We start from the raw sequence: 26988 nt of genomic DNA, 5'->3' as shown, positions 1-26988 counted from the left end.
ACAATTGAGTTCTCAGCTTGATGGATTTTTAGCTTGGGCAGCTCTAAGCTAAACGAAGCATTAGGAATATTTACACCTGCTACCGTTACTCCTCCCCATTGCACCTGAGCTGCTGTTCCAGCCCAGGAATTAACACAGCCTCCTAAGTGAGAAAACCCTTTGCCATACAATTCACAGGATAAGGAGCATGGGTACTTAGGCATCCAAAAGATTTATGACTAGGACCTAGGCAGTGCAAGTTAACCTCCTGGTTAACACTAACAGAGCATCCCGATGCTCTTCGGCCATGCACAGAGGGGTTTGTTTCCTAATAAACTTTGGCTGAAGCAGCACAGCTGAGCTGCTCTACTGCAACCCAACACTCACCCCTTATCATTGAGAAGAATGCTATTTACAGTGTGTTTGCTCCTTAAGGGATATGTCTGTGATAGAGCAAACTCAAGAGACCATACAGAAGAGAGACCAAAATCGCTGCTGCTCAGGAAAGAGACTGAGCTACAAACCCATCACCTTTCCCCAGAAGGAACACAGGTACTCCTAACGCTGTGCCACCACCCTCACCTTGGGCTACAAGCTGCACTACAGGTGGTCAGGTTCACACAGCTCAATGTAAGGTAATCGTGGAACCCCAGACTGATTTGGGTGGGAAGACTTCTCCAGTGCCCCCCTGCCACAGGCAGGGACACCCCCCACCAGCCCAGGGTGGCCAAAGCCCCATCCATCCCAGCCTTGAACCCTTACAGGGATCCAGAGGCCGCCTCAGCTTCTCTGGGCACCCTGTGCCAGGGCCTCCCCCCTCCCCAGGAAGGGTTTCTGCCTCCCAGCTCCTCTCCAGCTGCCCTCCTGCAGCTGAAGGCCATTTTCCTGGGCCACAGGACCACCTCTCAAGCTCTACATGAGCAAGAGAGTCACCTGTAAAGCTTCTATCTTTGCCACATCCCACCTATAGCCTATTTCCTTGACAACTGTGTTACAGATACACTTGCACTGGCTTCCAAACCGACCATTTCAGGGATGGCACTACACATAACCTGCTTATAACTGAGAGTAAACTAAACATCTTCATGATAGGGAAAGCACCTGGCAATTGTAAGAGACACACAGGTGAGGAATAAAGCCATGGCTTTTGAGATCTGCACATCAACCAAGGCAGCAGCATGCAGGTACAGTATGTCTGCTAATTACATGAGGTGGAGCTAGCTGACATGAAGGCTGATGAGCATCCAGCAAGTGTGCCAGTGAACTCTGGGTTTCAGCCTAGAGATGCAACAAGCAGAATTGGAACAAGTCAGAGCAACAAAGCCATCCTGGGGCCACCTCACATCCCCACGCTGCAGGACTGAAGGTTTCAGTGCTGCTGAAGATACTTCTGCTCCTCATCTGTGCTTCTGGCCCAGCAACTCCATGGGTAGAGGCTCTTCCTGCTCCACTCCTCCTCCCACAGCAACCACAAAGCACGTCTACACACAAGTACCGAAGTGCCAACAGCAATGGATTAGCAAGGGCATAGAAAGAGCAATTTTTTCAACTCTAGGAGCTGATAAAGAAAGGGACAATGAATAGGGCATTACAGTAATTGCACTAAAAATCCATTTCCTGCTGAAGAATACCAAACAAACACCTCTACAGAACTGCACTCGTTAATCTGCACGCATTAGAGAAATGAGAGGAACGCTGGAAGAATTAGGGAGAGGTGACAGAGGGGTAAAACAGGGAAAAGCAAACAAAAGGTAGCATCAGTATGTATAGAAAAAGCCTTTCCCTGACTATATGAAAGCTGAGATGTTTTAAGATACCTTAGAAATAGAGAGTTATATTCCCTGGAATTACTTTGCATTAGAGACTGTATTAATTGTTTCACTTTTTGGAAAGGAAGCAAATTAAATTCAACATATTATCAGCTTTATTTTACAGTCTCTTTTAAAAAAAATCCCCACATTATAATTGTGCTTTTTCCATAAAAGCTGGCTGAAGCCACACTGGTGACAGGAAAGCCTCTTGCAAATTCTCTAGTATTAAAAGACAAGAAACCTGAAGGTTTTCCTCCTGTTTTCTCCAAGGGGGAAGTGGCTGCCTTCACTAACTCCTCAGTTCTCTGTTACTCACACAGGCAAGTTTCCAATTCTTAGAGCAGAGGCTAACGGAGGAGGAAGAAGCAAAAAGGGTTGTGAGAGTCAGGAGTTGCACCCCAGATTTGTTAAAGATGCTTATTTCAGGTGTGCATTGACCAAAGAGAGAGGCCTGCCTTCCTCACCAAGGTCACCCCAGATTTTGCCATTCCTAGCCTCACACCAAGCTCAGTTCTTGGTTCTATTTCTCAATATTTCAGGATTTCTGTCACCCAAACAGCCACACAAGAAGAATTTCCTAAAGAGTGGAGAAGTGCTCAGAAACTCTCAGGCTGGAATGGTCACCACCAACCTAAGGAAGACAATGCAGCCCATGGTGCCTCCTCCCCGGTAACACACTACATCCTAGTGATGGAGCCATGAAGGTGACTCACTGCAGGCATCTCCCCAGCAGGACTAGACTAAAATAAGTCAGTAAAAACATAAAAATGGTTCATTTTGAAACTCCTGTTCCCAGGGGAGTGCGGGAGGACTCGCCTCTCCTTCGTGACCTACACAGGACACCAATGAAGGTTAGAGAAGCCTGAACCAAGACTCTGGGCACCCCTCAAACTGAAATCCTGCCATGACAGCCTGCCTTCCCTCTTCCCAAACGAGGGCACAGAACATACACAGGAATATGTTCTGCATTTAGAGGAGAACCCAAGCACAGATGCAGCATCAACTGCCAGCCGAGCACGTTAGAAAGAGCAAAGGGCCACCCAAACCCCTACAAACACAACCAGACACCTCAGGTTTTGGAACAGATGGCAACACAGGGGAGCAATACGTTTTGCAACACATCTGGTGTCTTACCACTACCCAACGTGAATGAATAAGCAGAGGAAGCTTCATCAATTCAGAGCGACCCCAAACTGAAGTACCCTGCTGCTGAGTCCTGCTGGCAGAGCTCAAGCAGGACAGAGCAAGACACACACTTGTCCTTTCTGCACTAATTAAAAAGGAAAAGGAAGAAAGAAATAGCAAGTCCTGGACCTATCCAACTCTTCCAAGAACCAAGTTCTGGTTCTTGCTTTTCTTCCCCTCCACTTTTAAGCCAGATACTTTATTTTCAGGGAGCTAATGAAGTAGGATGCCAACTCACTCTTCACAGCTTTCTCCCTCCTCCTTCTTGGTACTTCATCTGTATTCAGAGTACTTCTTCCCTAAGTACTGAGGGTATAAAGCTGAAAGTACTGTTAAAAAAAGTATCATTATTGACTATACCAGCATTAACATGCACTGTAATGCAACATAATGCAGAGCTAACAAGAAGCACAATCAAGAACATTCCAATCGATTTTTAATATTAAAAAAGTCCAAGGAGTAATCATACCACCTCAACCTCTTAACATGGGCTTCTGCAGGAAAGAGATGCTGATTTAGAGAAACAGAAAGCATTATCTAGAGGCAGATGTCCTGGCATCTGTCCCCTGGTAATGCAGAATCACCCAGTGAGTGAGTTTTGATGTTCCCTCTAATTTCCTACATTTCACTGGGGGATGCTGAGAAGTGGTAACTCAGCTCTGGGTATGGTGGGCATACAGGCAGCATCCCCACAGGAGGCTCGGCCAGTGTCCAAGCAGGCATGATGCTTACCACCAGGTACCTGGAGAAAGGACTTCTGTGCTTCTAAAATTCAAACCAGCCTCTAGCTGAAGTCTTTGCAACATCTGCAAAGCCTTCAATACTGCTGTGTGCAAAAGGCATCAAGGTATTTGCTGGGCATGAGAAGGAAGAAAGGAAGGAAAGAAGTTCATGCTGGAGAGAAGGAACTAGTTCAGCTTATGATCTGTGTGGGCAGTGGATCGAACATGTATGAACCAGCCATGAGTCAACATCAGGCTGCTTTATCACACAGAGGTTCCCCAAGAGATGGTAAGTGAAGCTGTCAGCACTGCAGTTCCACACCTGGTCCTGGCTGCTGTGCCCCTGGCTGCACATCCCTGCCCCTTCCCTCACACCACCAGCGCTGCTGCCCACCTCATCCCCACAGCCATCAGTCACAAGGAGTTCAGCTCGCTCAGAACCTCAACTCTGAGCTGTAAGAGCTCAGAGCAACTGGGGAAAACTGCAATGGAGAACAGAGAACACACGGCCAAGCATGGGAGAGCAACAGCATCAACCTCAACCACGTACAGGCTTAGGACAAGGTCCCAAACACAGCACTGCAGCTCAAAACTGTCCTGTAGACACAGAAGCAGGTACAAACACCCCCAAAGGCAACCAGCTCGATCTTAAATCCAGCTTATGAAACACACTGCCCTAGAGTTGCATGCTCACCACGGGCAAACCCTTAAGTCCTTCCCAATGGAGAGCAAATTACAGTCAACATCTGCACAGGCTCAATCACAGGTTGCCAAGTTGGTGCTCAAGCAGGGCACATGGCCCTTGGACAGCTTGGGAAGGAGACTGGACACGGATGACAGACACAGAGAGATCCTCAGGACCTTCACAGGATGAAGCAGAACCTTTTCTTAGCTGTTGGCTGCCAGCAAGCGATACCAGAATGGGGCTTTTACCAAAAACCATCCAGCATGCACTCAGCTACATCTGAAGATGCCTGATGCATCAGTCCCTTGCTTCAACCTTCTCCCTTGTGGTTGCATCAGGTCTCTACTGTACCAACCATAAGTTCACAAAGCAGGTGTCTTTTACTAAGTGTTTCTATAGCAGCAAGCTAATGTCACAGCTATGTTTTAATAGCCTATAAAAATCATGTTCAACACAATAAAACTGCTATCACACTACTGTGGAAATAGTTGGCAAACTCCATCCCCTGGAAGACACTGTTCACTGCAATACAGAGCTGATGGTGCAGAACAAAAAGCCTGAAGCAGGGGGAAAATGGGGTGAGGAGATGAAGGTTTCATTTCCTACTGCTTGTCCTCCTCAGCATTTCTACAAAGGAGAAGAAAATCAAAATCCCTCCATTGCTTTCTCAGGAAAGCTTCTGGAGTGGGGAAGAGAGGAGAAGGCATTTGAGGCTTTTTTAAACATCAAACCTTGCTCAGTTTACTTTTACCTGCCATCACCTTATTTGTCTCTTGGACCTTCCAGCTGTCTCCAACAATAAGAACCACAGAGAAAGAGCACAGATCCAGAGTCAAATAATGCCCAAGGAACTCGTTCAGCTTTCTTAGAAACAGTAGTCAGAGAGAAGAATTACTTGCTAAGAGCCACAGTCTGATCCACCTTCTCTTTTCCACAACAGCTAGAAATTGGAAATACATGCTATTTTTCCTTAAGTTGTATCTTGTACTGGATTTAATGTAAAGATATAACCATGGAAGTGAGTCAAACAGCACTGCCTGCATTGAGAGAGAAGAGCAGCATTTTGCAAACACAGGGAAAAATTGTTTTTCCCCAAACCAGTAAGAAATCACATGCCTGGTGCTGCTTTCAGAAGAGCCACAAAGCTGGCTGGGCAGCCAGCCCTAACAAAGAGTCACTGTCCACAGCTCTGAGGCCGTCTCTCATCACCGACCCCTGCCACTGGCAGCAGGGTTTCCTCTCAGTGCTGTCTGAGGGAGCTCAGATCCAGTACAAATCCCACACTGCCCACCTGAGAGGGAGCCTCTGGACCCATACTAATTGTCATGTTCACTCTGGAGTAAGGAAGGAGAAAGAAGTGGAATTGATACGTCCTTTAAAGTCCCAGCATCACATTTTACTCTCTCCATAAACCAAACATAGAAACTTCTGGGGGTTGGGGAAGACTGGAGTAGAGGAACACCTGAAAGCCCTGCTTACAGACACTCAGCTCCACACCTTCCTGATCAACAGGAACCTAAACTTATAGTTGCAACACTTAACTTTAGCACAAGGTAATTTAATTGCTCTAAAAATCTTTCTAGCCTAAATAAAGTTGATCTAGCCCAACACAATATCCCAGATGTGGGAAATTCCCAGATGAGAGCTTCTGATCAGTAGCCAGAGTCTCGCCCCACTGACCAGTTTGGTCTGTGATGGCTGGGGCAGCCCTCAGCCAACTGAGACACCTCAAGGGTGACCCTTGCAACGTCTCTCCTTACTCCTCCAAGGCCCAAAATCACCCTCATTAATCCAGACTAGCTCCAGGCTGTAACACTTTACCCCCTGAGCATAACCACAAGAGAGTGTATTTTAAAGACACCACCTATGATCACGTCTCCTAATGCTAGTAGGTGTTTAAGGTGCCACTAGCCCAGCAGTCACTTGCTCATCTGTTGCAGTAAGAAAAAGCCATTTTAACTGTTCCTTCTTATCCATATGTTATCTTCATCTTCCCAGCATCACTCCAGCTAGTTGCTGAAAAGAGGTGAAGCATCAGCACAGAGCCCAGGCAGCCCAGGGCAGTACCAGCCAAGGGAGGGGGCAAGAGTCAGCTCCTGTCCAGAGGAGATCTGTCCCCTTTCTAGCACTGCCCCACTGGAAACCACGGCTTAAAGAGATCCATCTTCCTGTGACGGCTTCCAAAGCAACAAAGATGATGTTCAAATTTGGCAAGCTCCAACTGACAGCACAAGCTTGTGCCGAACTGGACAGCATATCTGTCTTCCATAACCACTTCCACCTTCAAACATCTCTTTTCCCCACTGCAAAAATACTTCATTAGTCTAATAACGAGTGGTTATTGCTCAGCTACCCAACTCGTTCACCACCCTCCAGACCTCTGCCTCAAAACAAAGTTGTTAAAAGCAACATGCTAAGGATAACCAGAGCACTGGATGTTCAAGTCCCCACATCTAGGAAAACATATATTAAAAATGAGCTAAATCAGCACAGACATTCCCCCTGGCTATGTCTGGTGACAGCATCCTAACCAGACACCTAGCCCATTCTGCTGGGGGACTCGTGCTGAAGATGGTGCTGGCAAGGGTGAGGAGAGGAAGAGTATGTGTCCTACCTTCCTGCAGGCATCTAACCTACTCCTCTCTGTAGGAGCCTTCAGTGTGCTGGAGAAAAATAAAGCAGTTTAAGCTTTAAAAATGTTTCTTGCTCCATTAGCATCCCAAGAGCAAGGCAGTGCTGCTGCTTGCAAAGGCAGCCACAGAAACGCCTGCGACGTGCAGATGCAGTAAGTAGGGAAACACGATGGGAGAGCCCAAGGCTTCACTAGTTTTCACCAGTATTTTACTCTTTCACTAATTTACTCCCTCATTCCTCAGCAGTATCACCACCTACCCATCTTATCAATGCTTGAGCTGGCATTCAATTACTCTAGTTCACATTTTCCACCCTCCTTATGTAAATATTACAGAAGCATCGAGACACTATTATACAAATGTAATACTTTAATTCCTGATCTTAGGAGTTTATATCTTGTCATAGGCACAAATCTGAACCAGTTGAATCACCCAGTTATCCCAGTTCAGTAAATAAACAGAGGCCTCTTTGGCAGCAAAAGTTACCAATTAAAACATCTGTTAATAAATCATTTTGAGACTACATTCAACTAGAAATAAAACAGAAGCTGAACCCACACAAAATTAAAAATATAAACAGCACTGTAACTGGGGAGGTCACTCGAGTCTTTATTAAAATGGGCTTATCTGGCTGTATCCAGTCCATTAATTTATTTTTAAGAATAAAAATTCCCATCCCACAGAGCTGCAGCCAGCTACTCTCTGCACTCCTCATGGACTCCCCTGCTTCTCAAGGAAGGTTTATTTCCCCAAATAAAACCTTGCTAGCAGGACATTTCCCATTACAGCAGGATTCAGCAGGAGACGGACCAGACCTAACTAAGCTGAGTCCAAAGCCTGGTTTCCCTAATCACGTTTCAGACATACACAGAATCACCAGGTTGGAAAAGACCTTTAAGATCGAGTCCAACCATTCCTGTCCTGTGCTAAACCAGATCCCTGAGCACCTCATCTCCCCTCTGTTAAACACACCCAGGGATGGGGACTCAGCCCCTCCCTGGGCAGCCTGTGCCACAGCCCCACAACTCTTTCAGTGAAGAACTTTTTCCCAACATCTGATCTGAACCTGATTACCTACCTTACAGCAGGTAACTCTGTATTAGCCAGCACTAAACAAACTCCCTCCTCTGTCAGCACCTCATCGGTCCTGGAGCTGATAGGGACAGTAACAGCAGCACTGAGATGATCCAATCTAACATAACTGCAGACATCCCTGTTAGCTTTTTTTAAAATCCATTTAGACCCTTAGTTACCATGAAACACGCAAGAACAAAGCCAACAGATAAACAAAGTATAACATGACAAACAGCAAAAGAATATCTGGCTTTCCATCAAAAGTTTGGGATGGCTGTTTTGTCCTGTTTGACTCAGGCACTATGGAAACTACTGCCCAAGAAACACAAAAATATCCATCCTCATATCTCCAGCCACTTCACTCGTGAGCAAGAGCAACAGTTTCCTCATCAGAAGAGCTCAGCAACCAAAACTCTGGTGGGAGGAATCTTAACCCACTGCCTCAGTCCCTTCCACTGTTTTCATCACACATCACTAATTCACTTCAAAAAGGGGGCAATGCCAGCTGTGAGCAAGTCCTGGTCATCTTGGAATTCAGAGAGTTCTGCTTACTGCTGCCCATCACCTGGGAAGTCCATGAGAAAAGGGCTGTCACCAACACACCCAACCGTTACTGAGAGGCAGCATCAGAAGAGACACACACACAACCAAGAGCAGAAGAGACTTGACCAAGGTCAGGTAGAGGTAGAAAACAGACAGTCAGAAGCTCTGATGGGCTGTTGAGGAAGGAGGCAGCTAGATACAGCTATACCAAAGAATTATCTTCCAGAGAGTAACTCTGATTTGAGCTGGAAGCCCAAATATCTCCAAACCCAAACAAAACCAAAATCCATGTTCTTTATAAACCAACTTACTAAAAACTCTATCAGAAAACCACTGGGTTTGTTACACCACTCAGCCTTTCCATTGGAAATATCAAAGAGATCACTCTATGGAAGGACAGGATGGAAAAAGCCCCCAGAAGACCACATCACCATACCCATCCCCAAAACCACACCGCTACACCAGCCTTGGAGGGGAGGAAAAAAGTGTCTCAAGTCTATTTGCCCTAAGATTCCTGGTGGGAAAAAAAGGGATCAGGAGACTATGGATTGATGGAAACACAGCCAGCATCTCCCATTGACCCCAGAGGTGAAACAGGGGCAGCCAGGTAAGTAGGAATTCCAGGCAGAACAGCAGATGATGCCTGAAGAAAACTGGCAGGTATTTGTGCACAAGGACAATACACTTGAAATAAAGAAAAAAAGTTTGCAAATCATTAGAACTCAAGAAGCATATGGCAGACTGAGAAGGACAGCAATGGAAATAACCAGGTAGTGAGACAGCTTTCATGCAGAACCACACACAGTTGTGCATCACAGCCCCATTTTGCTCTTTGCTCAAAAAATGCAAGGCAATACATTGCTGTGGGCAGAGCCTGAGGCCACCAGGCCATCCAGCAGCCTAGTCCTGAGACCACACACCAGGCAGCATCACCACGACCTCACGTGAAACAGAACATACTACAGGATTGAATCTACATACCTGAGTGAGAAATGAGACACAGCTTGTCCAATGTGGAACAGCAAAAGAAGTAACATGTTCCCTTGTGACCCCCAAGTAGTAGAAAATTAAACCCCAGAGGACAAGCTTTTCAAACCCAGAGCAAGGCAGAACCAAGGACACAAGGACTCAGAGCCCACCACACCATGATGGTCTCCACAGGAGTTAAGAAGGGAATAAGCACAGGCTTGGTCACGCCTGACACTGGTCCCTCTACACATCCACCAGCTGCCAGGACATCCATACGACAGCAGGTGAACAAACCCTCTTCTAGCTCTTCCTATTGCTTAAAAAATAGCAATCAAGGTAAAAAACACACTTCTTGCCATCACTATGTTAGTGTTTCATTCACAGGCTCACATTTTGGGACAACAGCTTCATATTTAGCCAAGAGAGAGTTTAAAGGTTCCCACAGACCCTTATCTGTTACTTTCCTGACCCAAGTGACACGCTTAACCATGTCTCTATCCATTCATTACAACGCCAGTGCCACCCCTCCTCCTCCAGCAGGCAGGATTTACAGAGCATCCCCAGTCACTGCCTGGATAACCTGCAGCCATTTCAGGGTCAGGATCTGCTCACTGGAGTCATATGCACAGCAGATTTTCTGAAAGCAAGCGTCCTTTTAAACTGTTCACCATCTGTGTCAAGACTTGGAAACTCAAATTATCATCAGCTACTTCCATCTGGCTCAGCACTGAGATATTTCCTGTTTCAGGGTCCACCACAGAACACTCTTCACATTACCAGTTGCTTTAATTTCCCCTCATTTCTGATACTCAGCCTTTCCTACAGACACCACCACACACTCAACGTGCTGAAGTAACTCCTCAGTAAAAGCACCCAACTACATACAGTCACTGAACCATTCCCTACTGCCAACATTTTCTCCTGCAGACCAGCTGGCACGATCAGAAGGATGTTAAAGGCTAAAGCACCAGCTGGGATGCAGGCAGGCTGCTGGAGACACAGGTAGCAGCAGAGCTTCCCATGTTCCTGTGCCCCCACTCCCTCCAGCCTTACACAGGGACCTCAGGCACCACTGTTTGCCCTGCTTCTGAACTTTATTTTATATATTCTATGTATGGATATGAGGCAAGCCCTCCTCTACTAACACAGCACAGCTGCAGGTCCTTGTTCTGAGGGCCGGGCACAGTCCTGCATCATCAACTCCTTGTTTGGCACCAGCTACCTCCTCCTGGGACCCAGGGGCTATTCAGCTCTGTTCCCTAAACATATGTTACTTTATTACATTCAACTTCAAGTCAAGTGATGTCAGTATTTCCGTGCTTTGTTTGGAGAAGGAGGAGAATGCAGCCAGAGCAAACGCAAGCACCTAAGGCTGCACTTCCAAAGGTATCTGGATGCTCGAAGAGGCTCTGGGGCACGTCAGGGATTGTGTGTCCCCTCACAACTCCCCACCTGCAGTGTCAGATGGAAGGATCCCAAAGCCATGCAGGAGCTCTGTCTCCAGGAAGCTCTGACCACCATCAGGAACTCACAATGTCAAGCCACAAGGAAGACACTTCTCCACGATGCCACCACCAACACCCTCAATACAGGGGACACTGCAGAGACTCCTACATCCTACAGCCAGAGACCCAGCTCATCTCACAAGCTGCTCAAGCAGGTTTGCAAGGACATTGAGGTCCTGGAGTGTGTCCAGAGAAGGGCAACCAGGCTGAGGAAGGGGCTGGAGGGCAAATCCTCTGAGGAGCAGCTGAGGGAGCTGGGGGTGTTCAGCCTGGAGAAGAGGAGGCTGAGGGGAGACCTTCTCCCCACCTCCCCTGCCCTGCCAGGAGGGTGCAGAGAGGTGGGCGATGGTCTCTTCAGCCAGGGGACAGGAGGTGGGACAAGGGGCAATGGGCTCAAGCTGCCCCAGGGCAGGGTCAGCTCAGATGTGAGGGAAAAGTTCTTCCCTGGCAGAGTTGTGGGGCTGTGGCACAGGCTGCCCAGGGAGGGGGCTGAGTCCCCACCCCTGGGTGTGTTTAACAGAGGGGAGATGAGGTGCTCAGGGACCTGGTTTAGCACAGGACAGGAATGGTTGGACTTGATGAGCTTAATGGTCTTATCCAGCTTAGGGATTCTGTGATTCAGCTACCACAAACCCCCGAAAATGTTAAAAAAATAATATAAAAAGTACTCAAAATAAAGCAGAAGTGCTAAGAAATATTCTTCCCCCCCCCCCCCCCAAATTCAGTTATCATGGCCAATAGTAACTTCAGCTATTCATCTGTTTGCTTTGTTACATGTGTGGATACATGATTACCCATAATGGATCTCAATGTAATTATTTCAGTTTAGTTACAAAATTATATGGAGTGGAAAAATATTCCCTGAGATATTTCACCTTTTGCTGATGAAACTGAAATTCAGCAGCCACTGCTTCCAGTCTGGACAGCAGAAATCAGATTTAATGCACAAATCACATAAGCATGGGAAGATAAATAACACCATCAATACATAAATGTTTTCACAACTACAGCCTGAAAACACAGATAAAGTTTCAGAAGTACAAGAACTATCTCATTTTGAATATTCTGGGGGATAACATCAGGTGTGATTTCTACTCCTCCCCCCTCTTGGCTAAAGGACAAAAGCATCCCAGTGTTCATTAAGGAATCCATGAAAGCATTATTCAGAACACTACTATTATTAGGATGGCCTTGGGATCTACCACAGGCAAGAAAACAGAGTTACAAGTGTGCTCAAGTTCACCAAAAAGAAGATACTCTATTTTTCAGCGGTCCATCTCCCAGCCAAGGAAGATCCACAAGGAAGAGCAGCCCTCATGCTTCACAGAAGGAGGTTTTGGGAAAGCTTCTGCCTCCCAGCAAGTAGAAGAGGAGAAGTAAGACTGACATCTTTAATAGAGTAAATACTTTAAACCTGGATTAGCTCTAGTTCCTCATTTAAGCTTCGATTCATTAATATAAGTCAGCTTTCAGCTATTTATCTAACATTGGACACATCTACAGGTATTTAACAAGATGTATTGGATTTCAGTCCTGAAGGACTACTGAAGGATTAGACAAGGCATATCCTGCATGTGCTCTACAGCCCACACTGGACAAATTCCAGAAAAACAAGTATTTCAAAGGAAAATTATTGCAACACTTATTCCTGTAGTTGCAAGCTGACAGAAAGGCTTCCTGGAGACACCAGTTTGACGTTCAGGTGCATCCAGTGTTCCTTCCCCATTCCCTGAACGCTTTGCCTATGCAGAAAGGATTTAACACACAAAGCCAGCTGTGCCAAACTGGCAAACAGCCTGCAATTAAGATGTTATCAGCACACCTAAATCAGGCACTTATGGCAGTGAAACATAAAAGTGGAACACTGCAAACCCCACCAAGGTACCCCTGGAAATTCAGAAATGGTTCTCCAGAATCAATCCCAAACCAAAAACCTGACAGCAGGACCTTGTCCTACTCTCACTTCCACGCTTGTGTAAAGTGTAAAGCCTCAGCTTGTGAAAATGCCCCCTCCCTTTTAACTTTCTAGGAACAAGAGTGTTTGTTAGTTAACAGCTGAAAAATTCCTAAGCTGGCTGTCAGCTCCACGTTACACCCATGGGCAGCCAGCTGCCTATAGGAAGGCAGTATGTGATCTATGAGGGGAAAAAAAAACCCCACAAAAAAAGGAGTATTTCCAGTGAATCCCTACAGGAATCATTTCTCAGAATACACCCAGTCTGTAATGTTGTCACTGACCTGGACAAAACCAAAGAGAGGAGCATACCCTTGCTTCCATGTATCCGGCATCCTTATCCCTCTCCAATCTGCTGCTTGCCACAAGTGTTTATTGACAGAAAGCAATAGTGACTGCTGAGTAAACTGAGAGCAATCAAGCACATGCCTACAGTCAAATAAGGGTCATTCATTTAGGAAGAGGTACTCCTCACCTGCCAGACCCTAACCTCTGCTTCACCTGATGCCAGGGAGCAGAAGCACACCCCATCAGCAAGCAGGGAACTAAAAGGTGTTGGAAGACACCACACAGTGAAAGTCCAACCTGGGTGTGCAGCAGGGCAGGGTGTCTCTAAGAGACTGAATTCACACATGCTGTCTCACAAGGGTAGCACACCAATAAACCCATCAGCTAACACTGCACAGACATCTTTACCCCATTGCACTGGGACTCACCAGAGCTCAGTCCTGCTGTCAGGACCAGTACTGAGGGAATGAATGACCCTGTCCTGCCAGGCAGCCCCAATCCCCACTCACAACACAGCATCACTGAAACCCTTCCAGCTGCACCACTAAGGTGCATCTTTCCCCATCTCCTAAAAACAATTCCTTCCCTACTTTCAGGCACGAACATGCACACACAAGGCTCTTGGGAATCAAGCAGGAGTCTCCACAAGCCAGCACCACTCACCACAGCTGTGGGCATGTAAACCCAGGATGCCACAAAAGCCTTCCCTCAATCCCAAACCACCAGCAAAGCAGCAGTGCTTGGCTGGGGGAGTTCCTGTGCCCTCCATGGCACTGCTCTTCCCAACTTCCCACCTCCCCTCTCCAAGAGCAGAGCTCAGTTGCAAATCTTGTGTATCACAACCTTTATATTGCCACTTAGTCTACCAACTTATGACAGCCCTCCCCTAGCAGTACAGATTTCTACAAACCTTTTCTACATATGCTATCCCAGTCCCAGGGAGGCACCAGAACACCCCACCCTTGAAATCTGGCCATGGACCACCCTGTTTTACAGCATCTAAACCCCAGGCTGGTTAGGATTCGCCCTCTCATGACACACACCAGCAGCTCAGCACTAACAAGGAAAAACACAGGAACCACGTGGCTCACAGCAAAACTGGGTGGGTTTTTTTTTGTTTGCCTATTGTTTTTTTTTTTAAACTAATGCATGTGGAGACACATCCCCTCTGTAGTATGGGATATCTAAACAGCCCACGGGACACTGGCTAAGGGCTGAGAACCAGACAGACCATCTCAAGGCCTTGCAGAACCCTGTCTGCTCAGGGGAAAGCCCTGCAGGCACCGAGAGATGCCAGAGAAGTGCAGCAATTGTAGGTATACAGTGGTCACAGAAGTACAGGCTATTTTTAAAATGCCCCTGTCCTTGACATACACGTTATCTGCGACCTGATACCTGCCATCTGGAAGCTCTTACCCAGGTACCAAGGGCTGTCCTGAAGTAGCAACACTCAATGCAGCTCCCTGTATGGATACCCAGCCCTTTCTTCCTGAAGGGCTCTGATTTATGAAGCTGCCCAAAGCACCTTGCCTGAAAGGCAGAGCCTGCACTGGCTTACTGCTCACAGCAAGGGTACAATATCCATGTTTTCCACCTAGAGTCAACATCCTGAAAGCTAACAGCATCTCAATGGAAAGCCAGGGAAGTTCTCCTCTATCTGACCATGCATACGCTCCCCTCACACTATTTTTCTATTTCACCATTTTTTTGAAAAAAATATTAAAAATTAAGCTATAACAGTAGTGATCTAATTACTCCATATCTGCACATTCTTCTGAACACAAAGGCATTTCATGTATGATATTTGTAGTAATCACAGTAGCACCAGTTCTACCTTTTACTTCAGATTTAAGCCCAAAGGAATAGGGTCAAGTAATAGAAGTCAAGAGGATTTGGAAGCTACTAGAGCCACTTCATGCCATCTCAGAAGTGCTACTCGGGCTCACAGACTTCCTAAAGCAGCTCATTACATCTCCTCTCCACTGGTGTAAGGAAGAACACCAAAATTGCAATTTTCACATCAGGCTGAAAGCAGGAACCATGAGACTGAGCAGCCACACTCCGCAGCAGCTTGGGACACCCAGGGCACACAGCAGGCATAAGCAGCCCCTGGTGCTCTCTGAAGGGCTCTGATATTCCCGTTGAGGAAGCCCTACACCCATGTGGCCATCTCAACACCACCCCGTGTGTGCCACCAGCTCGGGGAGAGAGATGAAACACGGAGCTGGGCACAGAGACGAAGGAGGATGGGCAGTATCGGGAGTAAAGCGACTTCAGTTCAGCTGATGTTCTTCCTGTTTCAGATGGTTCCCCGTATGTTAATCTAGTAACTGTATTATCCCATTATACCCACACCCATTCCTCATCCAACCTCCCAGCACGCCGAGCCCTCAACTCTCTCAGGAAGCGGAGCTGAGTCACGCTCACAACTGCCTGCTGAGATAATGCCTATGCACCACGCAGCACTGCTCCTCCTTGTAAGGCACCGAGTTTAGTCTACACGTGTGCTGGACAGGCAGCAGCATCAGCAAACCCCACCGTGCAAGGTGAGAAAGGGCTGAGCTGGAGGAGCATTTCTCACCCCACCTGTATCCTGCCACGCTTTCCCTATAGGTACATTACAGTAATTCATTCCAACTGCCTCCCAGCCAGCAAACCTTTGGGACTCGGGATGGTTTTAATTGTGCACTGGAACGCATCAGCCAAGAGGAGGAAAGAAAAAGTGTGTGTATGTATACACACACATACGCATATTTTGTATATCCACATCTTGTATAGATACAGGAGTATGTATACATCCACACCACTCCAAGCCCCACCCAGGTGTGATGTGTTACAAGCCACAACAACAGACACCGTCCTATTATTTCTGCTTCAGTTAAGCATCCTCACTAAGTATAGTACATACATGTATCACTGAGACAGCAGTTCAATTAACAACCCAATTAACAGCAAACAGTTCAATTATTTAGCAAGGGGCAGATGTTTCTGTTCCACTGTCAGTCTCCAGGACTGGCCATGGTAAGCAGTTAGGAAGAAAAAAACTCGTTTATTAGTATGTTCATCATTAACAGCCCCTTCTCCATTCCTGAATGGGACCACGTAACTGCTACATCAATTCCCTGTAACCTGTCAGTTTCACAAGCAACAGAAAACAAACCACCAGAAGTCTCCTGGTGCACAGAGTGCCTGTTTTTAACAGCCCAGAGACGTGTAAAACACAGGCAACCAAGCTGAACATTCATCTTCCTCAGAAGGAAAAAAGGAGCTCAAAAAGGAGCTCCCTGTCCCAAAACGGTGTCAGACAGCCCACGACAGTCAATCGCAACACTCAATTAGCTCTAGACCTGATTTTATCTCCACACTGTGACCCCTTGAAACTCTCACACCCCTGAGGTTCAGCAGAGGAACACCCTAATTTTGTGGAGGATCATCCCTCTCAGCCAACTTCCAGGAGAAAGAAGATAAACTATCACAAAAAGGCAAACCCATTACAAAGCCCTGACAAGCTTCTCTCCAGAGCAGTGGCCACAAACAGCAAATATCCATCAAGCACAAAATCTTTTGCTTTTTGGAACTGCCAAACAGTGGGGTTTTTTTCTTAAGTTACATTAAAGTCTAGTTTTCTCAGTGCACACACACAATTTCCCACGCTGAGAATGCCCAAACACACTTCAAAGTGTATTTTAGAAGAGTTTGTTCAACATTTCTTATTCTCTCACCCTTCCAAAAGCACTTCCAAGCCATGGGCTCTGGAGAAAGCCAGGTCCCAGCAATCACTTCTGCCCCAATACTAGAATCCAGTTCACACAGAAGAGGAACTTGCTTTGGAGCATCACTAGTTTATTGCACTAATATATAGTACGTGACAATCTACTCATTCCAGGCTTCCAGAAACGCTCTACCCATCCCACACCACGAGGCAGGTAGCTGGAAAACTCGATGAGCAACTGCCATCTGTAGTGTTTCTGCTTTCTCCTTCCTCTCCTGCATCCTCAGCGCTGGTATTACTCACACTGCACAAGCAGCCGGCGAGGATATGCCAGTAATTTAAAAGTCAAGCTCTCTTCTTCTAGGGATGTAGGGATGGAACTTCAAATTAATTCCTGAAATTCACTTGGGCTCTGCTTAGACCTCCCTTCCTCCTGTGCTCCCGTTGTTCGTACAAGGCTCGGATGTGGGTATACAGGAGAAGCTGTTCTTTACAACCAAGAGTCCAAGACCTGAGGTGGACACTGAGCTTGGTCAGTCAGATTTATTATTTCCTTTGCCCAAACGCTCACGCCAATAAAGTCTTCTTCTCCATAACCCCTTAAAACCGCTCCCGATCACGACGAGACACCCTCAGCACCTCTCGGCACAGCGCAGCCCAACCCCACCGAGTTCGCTCCCGTTTAATTAAGAGCGGAGAACAATCCCCCTCTGTGTGAGGGGGACGGAAGAAGCCAGAGGACGAAATGGATCCCCGGGTAGCAGCGCGCAGGGGCAGCCCCCTCATCTGTATGAAAATCACACTCCCTGCGAAGCCAAGCGCGGCCGCCGAGCCTCCTCTCCCCAGGAGGGATGGGGGGCCGAGGGAGCACCGGCATCACCATGGCGCGGGGCAGCGCTTCCCACCCGGGATCCAGCTCCAGCCCTGGAAGCGTATCCTGTTCAGCTGCCACCGGGGGAGGGAGGGAGGGAGGGAAGGGAGAGGAGAAACCAACGTGGAAACAACTCAAAACCTTCTATCCAGACAAAGTAGCGCTCGGGAGAAAAGGAAACGCTCAGGGCGAGCAAGGAAAGGCAACTTTTTAAGCGAGGCTGGCTCAAGCTCGGGCTGCCCGGCGTCTCCGGGCAAGTATCTCAACTTTCCCTCGGCAAACCCCCCGCCCGGAGACGGCCGGAGCCCCGCGGCCGCGGGTGCTGCAGCCGGGGCCGCCGGCCGACCCCCGCGCTCCGTCCCGGCCCCGCGGAAGTTCGCCGGGCGCTACTGCCCGGGGAAGCGCTGCCCCGTCCCGCCGCAGCCAGCGGCCGCTCGGAGCGGGACGCCGACGGAGCCCGGCTCCAGGAGGGGCCGGGGTAGGGGGGGAAAGAGCCGAGGGGATGGGGAGAGAGGCCCGCGGCTGGGGTATCCCCGCGGACGGCGCGGACTCCCGCAGCGCAACAGGCGGGAGCGGGGCCGGGAGGGTCCTCACCTACGCCGTATTTTTCCTCCCTTTTGGTGGGAACCCAGCGGGTCATGGCGCTGGGGGCCGCGGGGACGGCCGGACCGGGCGGGGATGCGAGAGCCCCGCTCCTACGCCGCCATTTTCCAACCGCGGGACGGGAAAACTTTCTACCGACGGCGGAGTCATGTGGTGCGGGCGGAGCCAGCGGCCTGGCGCCCCGGCCGGTCGGTCGGCCGCGTCGCGGGGGAGACGGGGGCCGGCGAGCCCCGCACAGCGGCGGAGAACCGGCGGCCTCAAGCAGCCACCCGCTCCCTGGAGGCTGAGGGCGACGCCGGGCGCCCCAGGAGGGAAGGGCCTCGAAGGCTCAAAGCTTCCCCCTCCCCGCGCCCTGGCACTTTTCCCCGGCGCTGCTGACGGGAAATCCCAGCCAGCTCCTGTCTAGTTTTACACAAAGGGAAGCGGGGTGGGGTGGTGCCTCCCTAGCAGGCTGCTTAATTGTGTAATTGCAAACCAGGTACACCTGGCCTTGCCCGGCCGAAAAGCGCCTTTCGCCTCACGAAACCAGCTCTCTAAACCCCAGCGTGCCTCTCCTCAGCGCCGGGCAGCTCCAGCAGAAGGGTACCGGTCGTGTTCGGGGCTCTCCTGAGAAGTCACCGGTTCCTCGGTGGTTTTTAGCTCCAGCTCTGATTAAAAACAAACAAACAAACAAAAAAAGTAGCCTTTGGAAAAGAAAGCAGAAGGATAACACTTTGGAGAAAGAAGTGAAACATCTGACTGGCTATCCTGGGTTTAGCCCTCCACCCAATAGCCCTGTACCACAGGTGTAAGAACGAAAGCAAGTCCTTTGAGGTCAGAGTTGAATCTCTTTTCTGTCCTTTTCTTGTATCATTAGGAATTCAGGGTTTCTGCCACACCATTCATTACTACTTGAGAGGAAGTATTCACCTCAGACATCTCAAGGAGTCTTCTCCACGTACCTTCCATTCTCCCATCCTTGGGATTTGTCGCCCAGGTCACCACCTACCCCTTCCAACTGATGTCAATTCCATTGCTCCTGTCCTGTCTGGATTCAGAAGCCATTGTGATAGAGCCGAACTGCTGCACCTTTATGTGTTGTGCCCAGGAGTGAGAAGATCAAAAGGTTTTCAGTGTTAGCTTCACGGCTCGTCATCTTTATCCGTCTTTAATGGGTAAATTAGAGCCTTTACCAAAGACAACTTACAAGTGAGGTCTTTGATGTAACAGGTTTATTTTTATAAGATAAATCAAAGGGAATCAACAGAAATAATGGATGTATTTACTGTGTTCCTACAGTCATCTTTGGTTTTCCCAGCGAGGGAAGGGAGATGTAGAACACAAAAAGCAGCGTGGCACTTGGACCTGTTTCTGTTGATGAGCATTTTGTGGCTCTAGACAAGTGACATGTTACTTTTTTATGCGGTGCTAATAAATACTTGCTGCAGAACTGGTGAAGGCACTCAGGCATTACATGGGTTGGAGATTTTTTAAGGCGATTGCTCTAATAATCTGGAAATCAGGCAACCTGATTGACTTTTCATTTAGATGACTGATAACCAGGAACCACTTCCGTGAGCACCGTGGTAGCTTTGCAGATGCAGGGTGTGCCTAGGCGATACCAAGCAGCACTCAGATGTTAATTTAAACCTGCTGTAATTAGCTAATAAAGTGAGCTGTGGCCATATTCTATCCTTTCTGGGCCTCGAGGTTCAAATCTGAAGTTCAAAACAGTGGGATTTGTTTCTGTTTCAGAGAAGCTAAAGGAGCACCTTTCCCTTCATGCGAAGTGTGCTGACAGCCTTTTCAGTGAATAACTAAGGGTTAAATTAGATTCTTCTCTAGATTGGCACTCCTTAGTCTCATTTTACATGTATGTCTGCACTAAATGGAACTTACATATACCAGAGATTAAGGACACTCCTGAAGTGGGACGTACCAGACTCAATAAAATGAAAGCTGAGAATTGCCTACAGCTTCTACATACTAAATCCATGTTCCCTATTACAATAGCAAAATGCATTTTGATGCCAGTGGAAAAAGAGTTTTCCCTTGCTGTCTGATCATAGAATCACAGAATCACTAGGTTGGAAAAGACCCTTGAGGACACCGTGATCTATAACAGAAACAACACGCGTAATCCCACGACCAACATAAAGCCCCACCGGTACCAATGAGGGTTTATGTTCCTTTTATTACTTTCCACGTTTTCATTTTAATGAAAACATGCTACAAATAGAGCTGTGCCACTCAAATCTTGATGGCCAGTAAAAAATACTTCTTCTAATTCACAATGCATAAATATCCCAATGCTGGTTTTTTACAGCTAGGAAAAAAAGTAAGTGGTAATGGGATAGGACTGTAATATTGAGAAAATGAAAGATGTTTTCTTTTCCTCCAGCAAATGTAATATCAGGTATTCTCCTGAAAAATATTTTTCATTAAATGTGAAGTGTTCAAGCTGACATATTTTACATAGTTTGGTGTAAGATGTTACTTCACACTGTGCGTATATGTTTCCCATTTATGAAGAGGAAACTGAAAAATGCTTCTTTCCATAAAACCTGCAAGTTTTATCACATCATTATGTCAACTCCTTGGATTCTCACCTTAATTTCTTTAATGCATCCTGCTGAATTGGAGACACTTCTCTTGGAGCAGAGAAACATTCCTTTTCATAACATTAACTCGGAGAGATCCAACCGCGGCGTTTGGCCATGAATGGTATTCTGAATTCTTGTCAGAGAGATGAGGAGTCTCTTTTGAAGAGGATGAATGGAAACAGAACTGTTGCCCTGCATGAAATGTATTTGCAATAAATAAGAGATGCTCTATAAAACGTACAGATGGTATCAATGTGTACTCATTGCCTATGACTACACGAAGAAGGAGGTTTGGTCCATCTCAGTTAAATATCCCAGGTTTTGTAATAGTTCTTTTCATTGTCAGGCCTCGTAGGTAAATTCAACATTTTTTGTCAAAATAATTATTCTACACACACCATGCAAATTCCTCTTGGAAGTATTCCTCCTGCACAGTGATGTGCAGGACTTCTGTGACAAATAACTGGCTGGCTTTTCTATTTCTCTTAAAGATACCCTGTTGGAAATGTTATTATTGCTTCCATTCCAGATACTCATCATCTATTTCTGCTGTACGATTTTCATTTGGGGTGAACAACATCTGTGCTGTAGATCATTTCTGTGATGAATGGCTGCCTGTGTTCCACGTTTGGGTGTACACAAAATAGGAAGTTTTTATACCTGATGGAAAGGCACTTTTTCATAATAGGTTGTTATGACAATGTATTGCTCTTCAACAGAATGGAACTAAAATGAAGTTTGTGCCACAAAAATCACTTCAGCCTTGGTCTTCCATGTACCTCATAGATGCATGATTACCTCAGAGAGCTCTTGGACAGTTTTCAGGGAGAATTTAGATGCCAAAAGTGAATTTCCTTTGACGTTCCTATCTGCTTCGATCAGCCGAGGTGTGGCATTTCTAAACCTGGGCTGAAGCCTGGAGGGAAGTTCTGAGCTCTTCCAGACTTTCCCCACGTGCTTTCAAAGTATGCTCAGTAATCTTTTAGCTTTCCTTTCACTTTTATAGAAGCATTTTGACCATATGTGGGAGAAACTTAAGCTTTTCTTCTAGTAGGAAGGCAGCTGTGATATGCTGGATGCAGGATTTCAGTTGCTGGCAGAAGTATTCAAAGGCAACATTGGAATTTATAGAGCACCATGTAGCTGCTATTATTATTATTGTTATTATGATGATGATTATTACTATTGTTATTATTGTATATTGCATTCATCACACCGGTTTAGAACCTTTCAGACAGGTTGAAGAGAGCACCTCTCCCTCCTTGTACTCTGCCAACTCTGAATTAGCATTTACTTCCTTTTGCATTTGAAATTTTTATTTATAGATGATGGGACTATTAGGAAAATAAAGGCAAATTAATTCTTTTTCAGTTCAGAGAGGAGATATATACTAATTTATTAAGGTTTTGGGGTTTTTTTATTAAACTGGTTTAGCCTAGGTAATGGGGTTTGTTTGGATGTAATACAAGTGATTGTTTCTTAAGTTAGGTTCCTTTGGAAACACTCCAGACTGTTCTTACTGTATTGTACTGAGAGTGATGTAATGAACAAGACATCTTCAGTGGGGTTGATGTTTAAATGCAAATGTGTGAACATCTCCTAGTTACTCTTTATAAATACACAAGGGTTTCCAAAGTGATGCCTTTTAGGAAGGATGTGATTATCATAGATACAGCTATTCCAGCTTGCCTTCTAGATGAGTTTTACAGTGCTACAATAAACCTAAGTGGCTTCATTGCTACACAAAGGGAAAATTTGTTTTCTGATTTTAAATTCTGCAGAGAAAAAGCTCAGTGAGACATGACAATGGGTCGGTCTCTATGGCTGTGTGCTCTGCACAAATACCATTTACGTGAGCAGGATGTCTCCTCCTGGCAAAACCATCACAGGCATCACAAATAGCGTGTTTATTTGATTGTGTATCTTAAGCATTGGCAAATAACTGGTTAACTTGGGACAGAAAGGTTGCCTGGCTAAGGGGAACTTCCTCAGCAGGGTTCTTGGAAGGGCACAGTGCTTTTTTCAATTCCCAGGGCTTGCGGTCCCATCAGAGCAGAGGTCAAGCAGTGTATTTACCCTGCTGTCACCTTCTGAGGGAGGATGTTTACTCCTGCAGCACGGAGGCAGCTGGGAAATCCTTTCACTGCAGCCCAAAGTTTCACCCCATCTAGGTAGACTTTTTATTTCCAACCGAAACATTTAGCAACAGGAGCAGGACCTACTCACTCCCACACGTGTTCTGTGGTAAAACCCAAAGCACATAGAACTTAATTTTTAAGTTTTATGGTTCTTTACATGAGCTGGACTTTAACACTTACTTAATAGCAACAGGCTCTCACCTATGAATAAGCATTCAGCAACATCACTGCAAATCTGACCGTAGGTCAAGCCCAGAGCAGTTAAGGGAAAGGGTGGTATGAATGACTCCAAAATACAACCCAGCGTGGTGTACTGTTGGTTAGTGACAGCCTGATCCTCTTCTCAATAGCTTTAAATGACCAAGAGTTTTTAAGTTTTTATATGTTTCTTTCTGTGTACTGGTAAGTTTTTAATATATTTTATATATTTGAAGAGGAGGCTGAGGGGAGACCTTGTCACCACCTACAACTACCTGAAGGGAGGTTGTGGAGAGGTGGGCGATGGTCTCTTCAGTGAGGGGACAGGAGATGGGACAAGGGGAAAATGGCCTCAAGCTGCCCCAGGGCAGGTTTAGATTGGATATTAGAAAAAAATTTTTTACTGAAAGAGTTGTTGGGGGCTAGAACAGGCTGCCCAGGGAGGGGTTTGAGTCACCATCCCTGGATGTGTTTAAAAAAAGGGTAAATAAGGTACTTAGGGATATGGTCTGGCTTAGGATGGGAATGGTTGGACTTCATGATCTTTAAAGGTCTTTTCCAATCTTGTGATTCTGTGATATTTATACTCAGAATGAGATTACAAGCTCCATTTACATACTCCTTGCAGACTGAAAGGTAACGGGCAAAACCAAAATGTAGTGTATAACAAGTTGGGGAGGAATCATTCCCAGTGACCAGTTAGTATAACTGTATTATAAACTCCAGCAGATCTACGGTTTTCAATCTGATGCTTTACATTCGAGGCTGATCATAAAAATTAGCAGCATTTTCCAAGAAGAGTGAGAAAGGTATTTTCTAGGCCTATATTCCAGGAAAGTCGTTATTTATTATAAGCTGGATAATGATCAGATAGAAGAGTACAAGCTGGAGATGAAAACACACATTATTCCTGTTAATAACGCTCGGCACTTAGGTGGCACTTAACATTTTGAAAGCACTGAACAAATATTAACTCTCTCTTGTGAGACGGGAAGGTGTCCTTATCTCCGTTTTCAACTGAGAGGCAGCTGAGCTGAGGGCAGCTTTTGGAGATGTGACAGGCATTCAGAAATGGAGACACTCAGGGTATCAGACCACTTCTGTCACCTCTTGATTATGTGATTTTCCTAAGGCCAGGAGCGACGCATTAAGCGGGGCAGGGTTAGATTTTATGATTTCCTCGGTCTGCAGACAATGTTCCCTCTCATCTCTTGATGAACAATATGAGATGACAATGGGAAATGACAATGAAAGGCCATGATGCACTAGCACCTGTTAGAAGGTTTGAGGAACTAGTTACTGAAAACGTGGAGTACCTGAAGGGAGGATGAAAATGATTTTGCAAGAACAAAGAGCTGGGGAGGATTCACAGAACCATCACAGATGTATAAAAAGATATGTGACTTTTTAAAGAACAAATAAATAAATCCTATCATTTTTTTAATCTGTCATATATAGTGATTTGAGCCTTTAGAAGATCAAGTTGGAAAGGAATAGGAGGATGCCCAGGAGACTGCATGTAGCATGAGCAGCTGACATCACTTTTGACAGCAGCTTGATGTAAAGATCACTGCAACCCTGCAGCAGCAGCTCCTGCCAGCACGTGGGGACTTGTGTGGCACTGATAGTCGCAGTCCAGGGGCAAGTGGTACCCATTATCTGCCCCATCTCTCTGCTGGCCTGCCTCCAGAACAGGTTGGTAAATGCATTTCTGCCCAGCTGGATCAGCAGGCTTTCCCTCCCTCCCATAAAGGTGTCAGAACCCGTTTTCTGAAGAACCTTTTCCAAGATTTCTCAGATGTACCATCGATTTTGTGGCTTCCCCTGGCTTCGGATAGAGTCCTGCCATTCGACCACTGTCAGCACAGATGCTGGGATAGCAGCTCCACGAGTCTTGGCATGACAGGTCCAGTTCCATCTGAAAAAACCCCAGATGTTTCTATTGAACCTTGTACCTCACAGTTGATTAAAGTAGCTCAAACCTGCTCCTCCAAAACGAGGTATTATTTATTCACCTGGGAACATATTGCAAGCCAGGAACTCAACCACTTGCTTTTGATCTTCTATAAATGTTAGCCTTTCTTTCCAAGCTGGGGTTGGGGGTTTTTCCTGATTCTGGCACACTTAGAAAGTTTTAAAATGAACCTTTCTCTAAGCTCTTCTATCCAAATAAACTCCACAGGGTTACGAGCTCACACTATTCTAACTTGGATATTTTTTCTTGTCTGCATTAGCACACGAATTATAACTAATCCTGAAATATTCCCCTTTGGGCTATTAACAGTAAATATTAGCTGATAAATATAAAATAGTTTGTGACCAGGTTCACCAGGATGAGTTTGACATTCACTTAGGCAGAAATATTCCTTGTTGAAACTAACTGCACCTTTCTTCCAATCATATCAGATCCAGGATCCTGGAAAAGCCAAGAGAGACGTTTTGTGTGGGTCTCAAGTGGGAAGCACGTTGGGTTTTCCACATGGAGCTGTTGTGCAATTACACTGCAGTTGGCTACCAAACATCAAACAGGGCATTGCTATGCCTGGAAGAAAGAGAAGAGCTGATCTAATTCTCGGTGCCTTTCTTTTGTCTGACTTAGAAAAAAAAAAGAATCTCAAAATTCTTCCCTGTCATGCTGGAAAAATGTCACATTTCTTTTTATTTCCATGAGGCTCCAACACCAAGATGAGTCAAATACAATAAAGCCAGTGTCTGTATTCCTGAGCTCGCTCTGGCTATGCTGAGACTTCAACTTGCAAACTATTTATGTGGGGTTGTTTGGAAACAAAGTTGTGAGGGCTGTTCCTCTCTCTGTAATCATAAGGAGTTTTTTTGTATCACCCATGGAATCTCAGAATCACCAGGTTGGAAAAGACCTTTGAGACCATCGAGTCCAACCATACCCATCCTTGTACTAAACCATATCCCTAAGTACCTTATCTACCCATCTTTTAAACACATCCAGGGTCAGTGCCTCAACCTCCTCCCTGAGCAGCCTGTTCCAGCCCCCCAAATAGTAATAATCTAAATCCTTAATTATTTTTCATAACTCAGCATACAGTGCCATTTACTATTCAATGCTGATGATGGCCAGCCCACCAAGAGGCTTCCAGTGAACCACAGGGTACAAAGCAGTGACAAAGTCTCAAAACCAAGGCTGTGTAACTACTCATAATGTGTGCAGACGGTGGTTGAAATGGAAATGCAGAAGTCCTTGTCTGAAAATGAGGAAATCCTCCTCCTTGGCAGGAGCCTTCATCTGAAAAATGATGATTTACTTACCTTGATTTACTTATCTGGTTAGTTACACCATATGCTGTTAACTAGAGATTTTTGAATGTTCTTCATCTGACTGTATATAAATATATACATGTATCAAAAAATAAATATACATATACATATAATCCACAAAGAAAGTATTAATATTCTGGACAGGAACCTGATTTTATCTTTAAGTGCAGTTGCAGGGGATTGTTAAATCCCCTGAAGGCTGGAGGGGGGCTTGTGACAAGGGCAGGCCAAGGGGTGGTGGGTTT

The 26988-nt window shown here is 46.2% G+C and overlaps 1 protein-coding gene across 10 annotated transcripts in view; it reads right to left on the bottom strand.

Annotated features, from left to right (window-relative positions):
- Positions 1–18574, bottom strand: part of DOCK1 (dedicator of cytokinesis 1) — a gene marked incomplete at its 5' end in the record, with an annotated part of 301045 nt that extends 282471 nt beyond the window's left edge. For 9 of the 10 annotated variants that reach the window (XM_084265212.1, XM_084265214.1, XM_084265209.1 and 6 more), the window contains one exon: positions 18526–18571. In XM_084265212.1, coding sequence (XP_084121338.1) covers positions 18526–18571 — 46 coding nt within the window. Of the gene's footprint in view, positions 1–18525 lie in introns of all 10 variants that reach the window. The other variant, XM_084265218.1, reaches the window with a different exon arrangement.
- Between the last annotated feature and the right edge of the window lie 8414 nt (positions 18575–26988).

Source organism: Gallinula chloropus (assembly GCF_964237585.1).
Source record: "Gallinula chloropus genome assembly, chromosome: 5".
Classification (NCBI taxonomy): Eukaryota; Metazoa; Chordata; class Aves; order Gruiformes; family Rallidae; genus Gallinula; species Gallinula chloropus.
The sequence above is the reverse complement of the archived record's forward strand: the minus strand, read 5'-3'. Positions and strand labels throughout refer to the sequence as shown.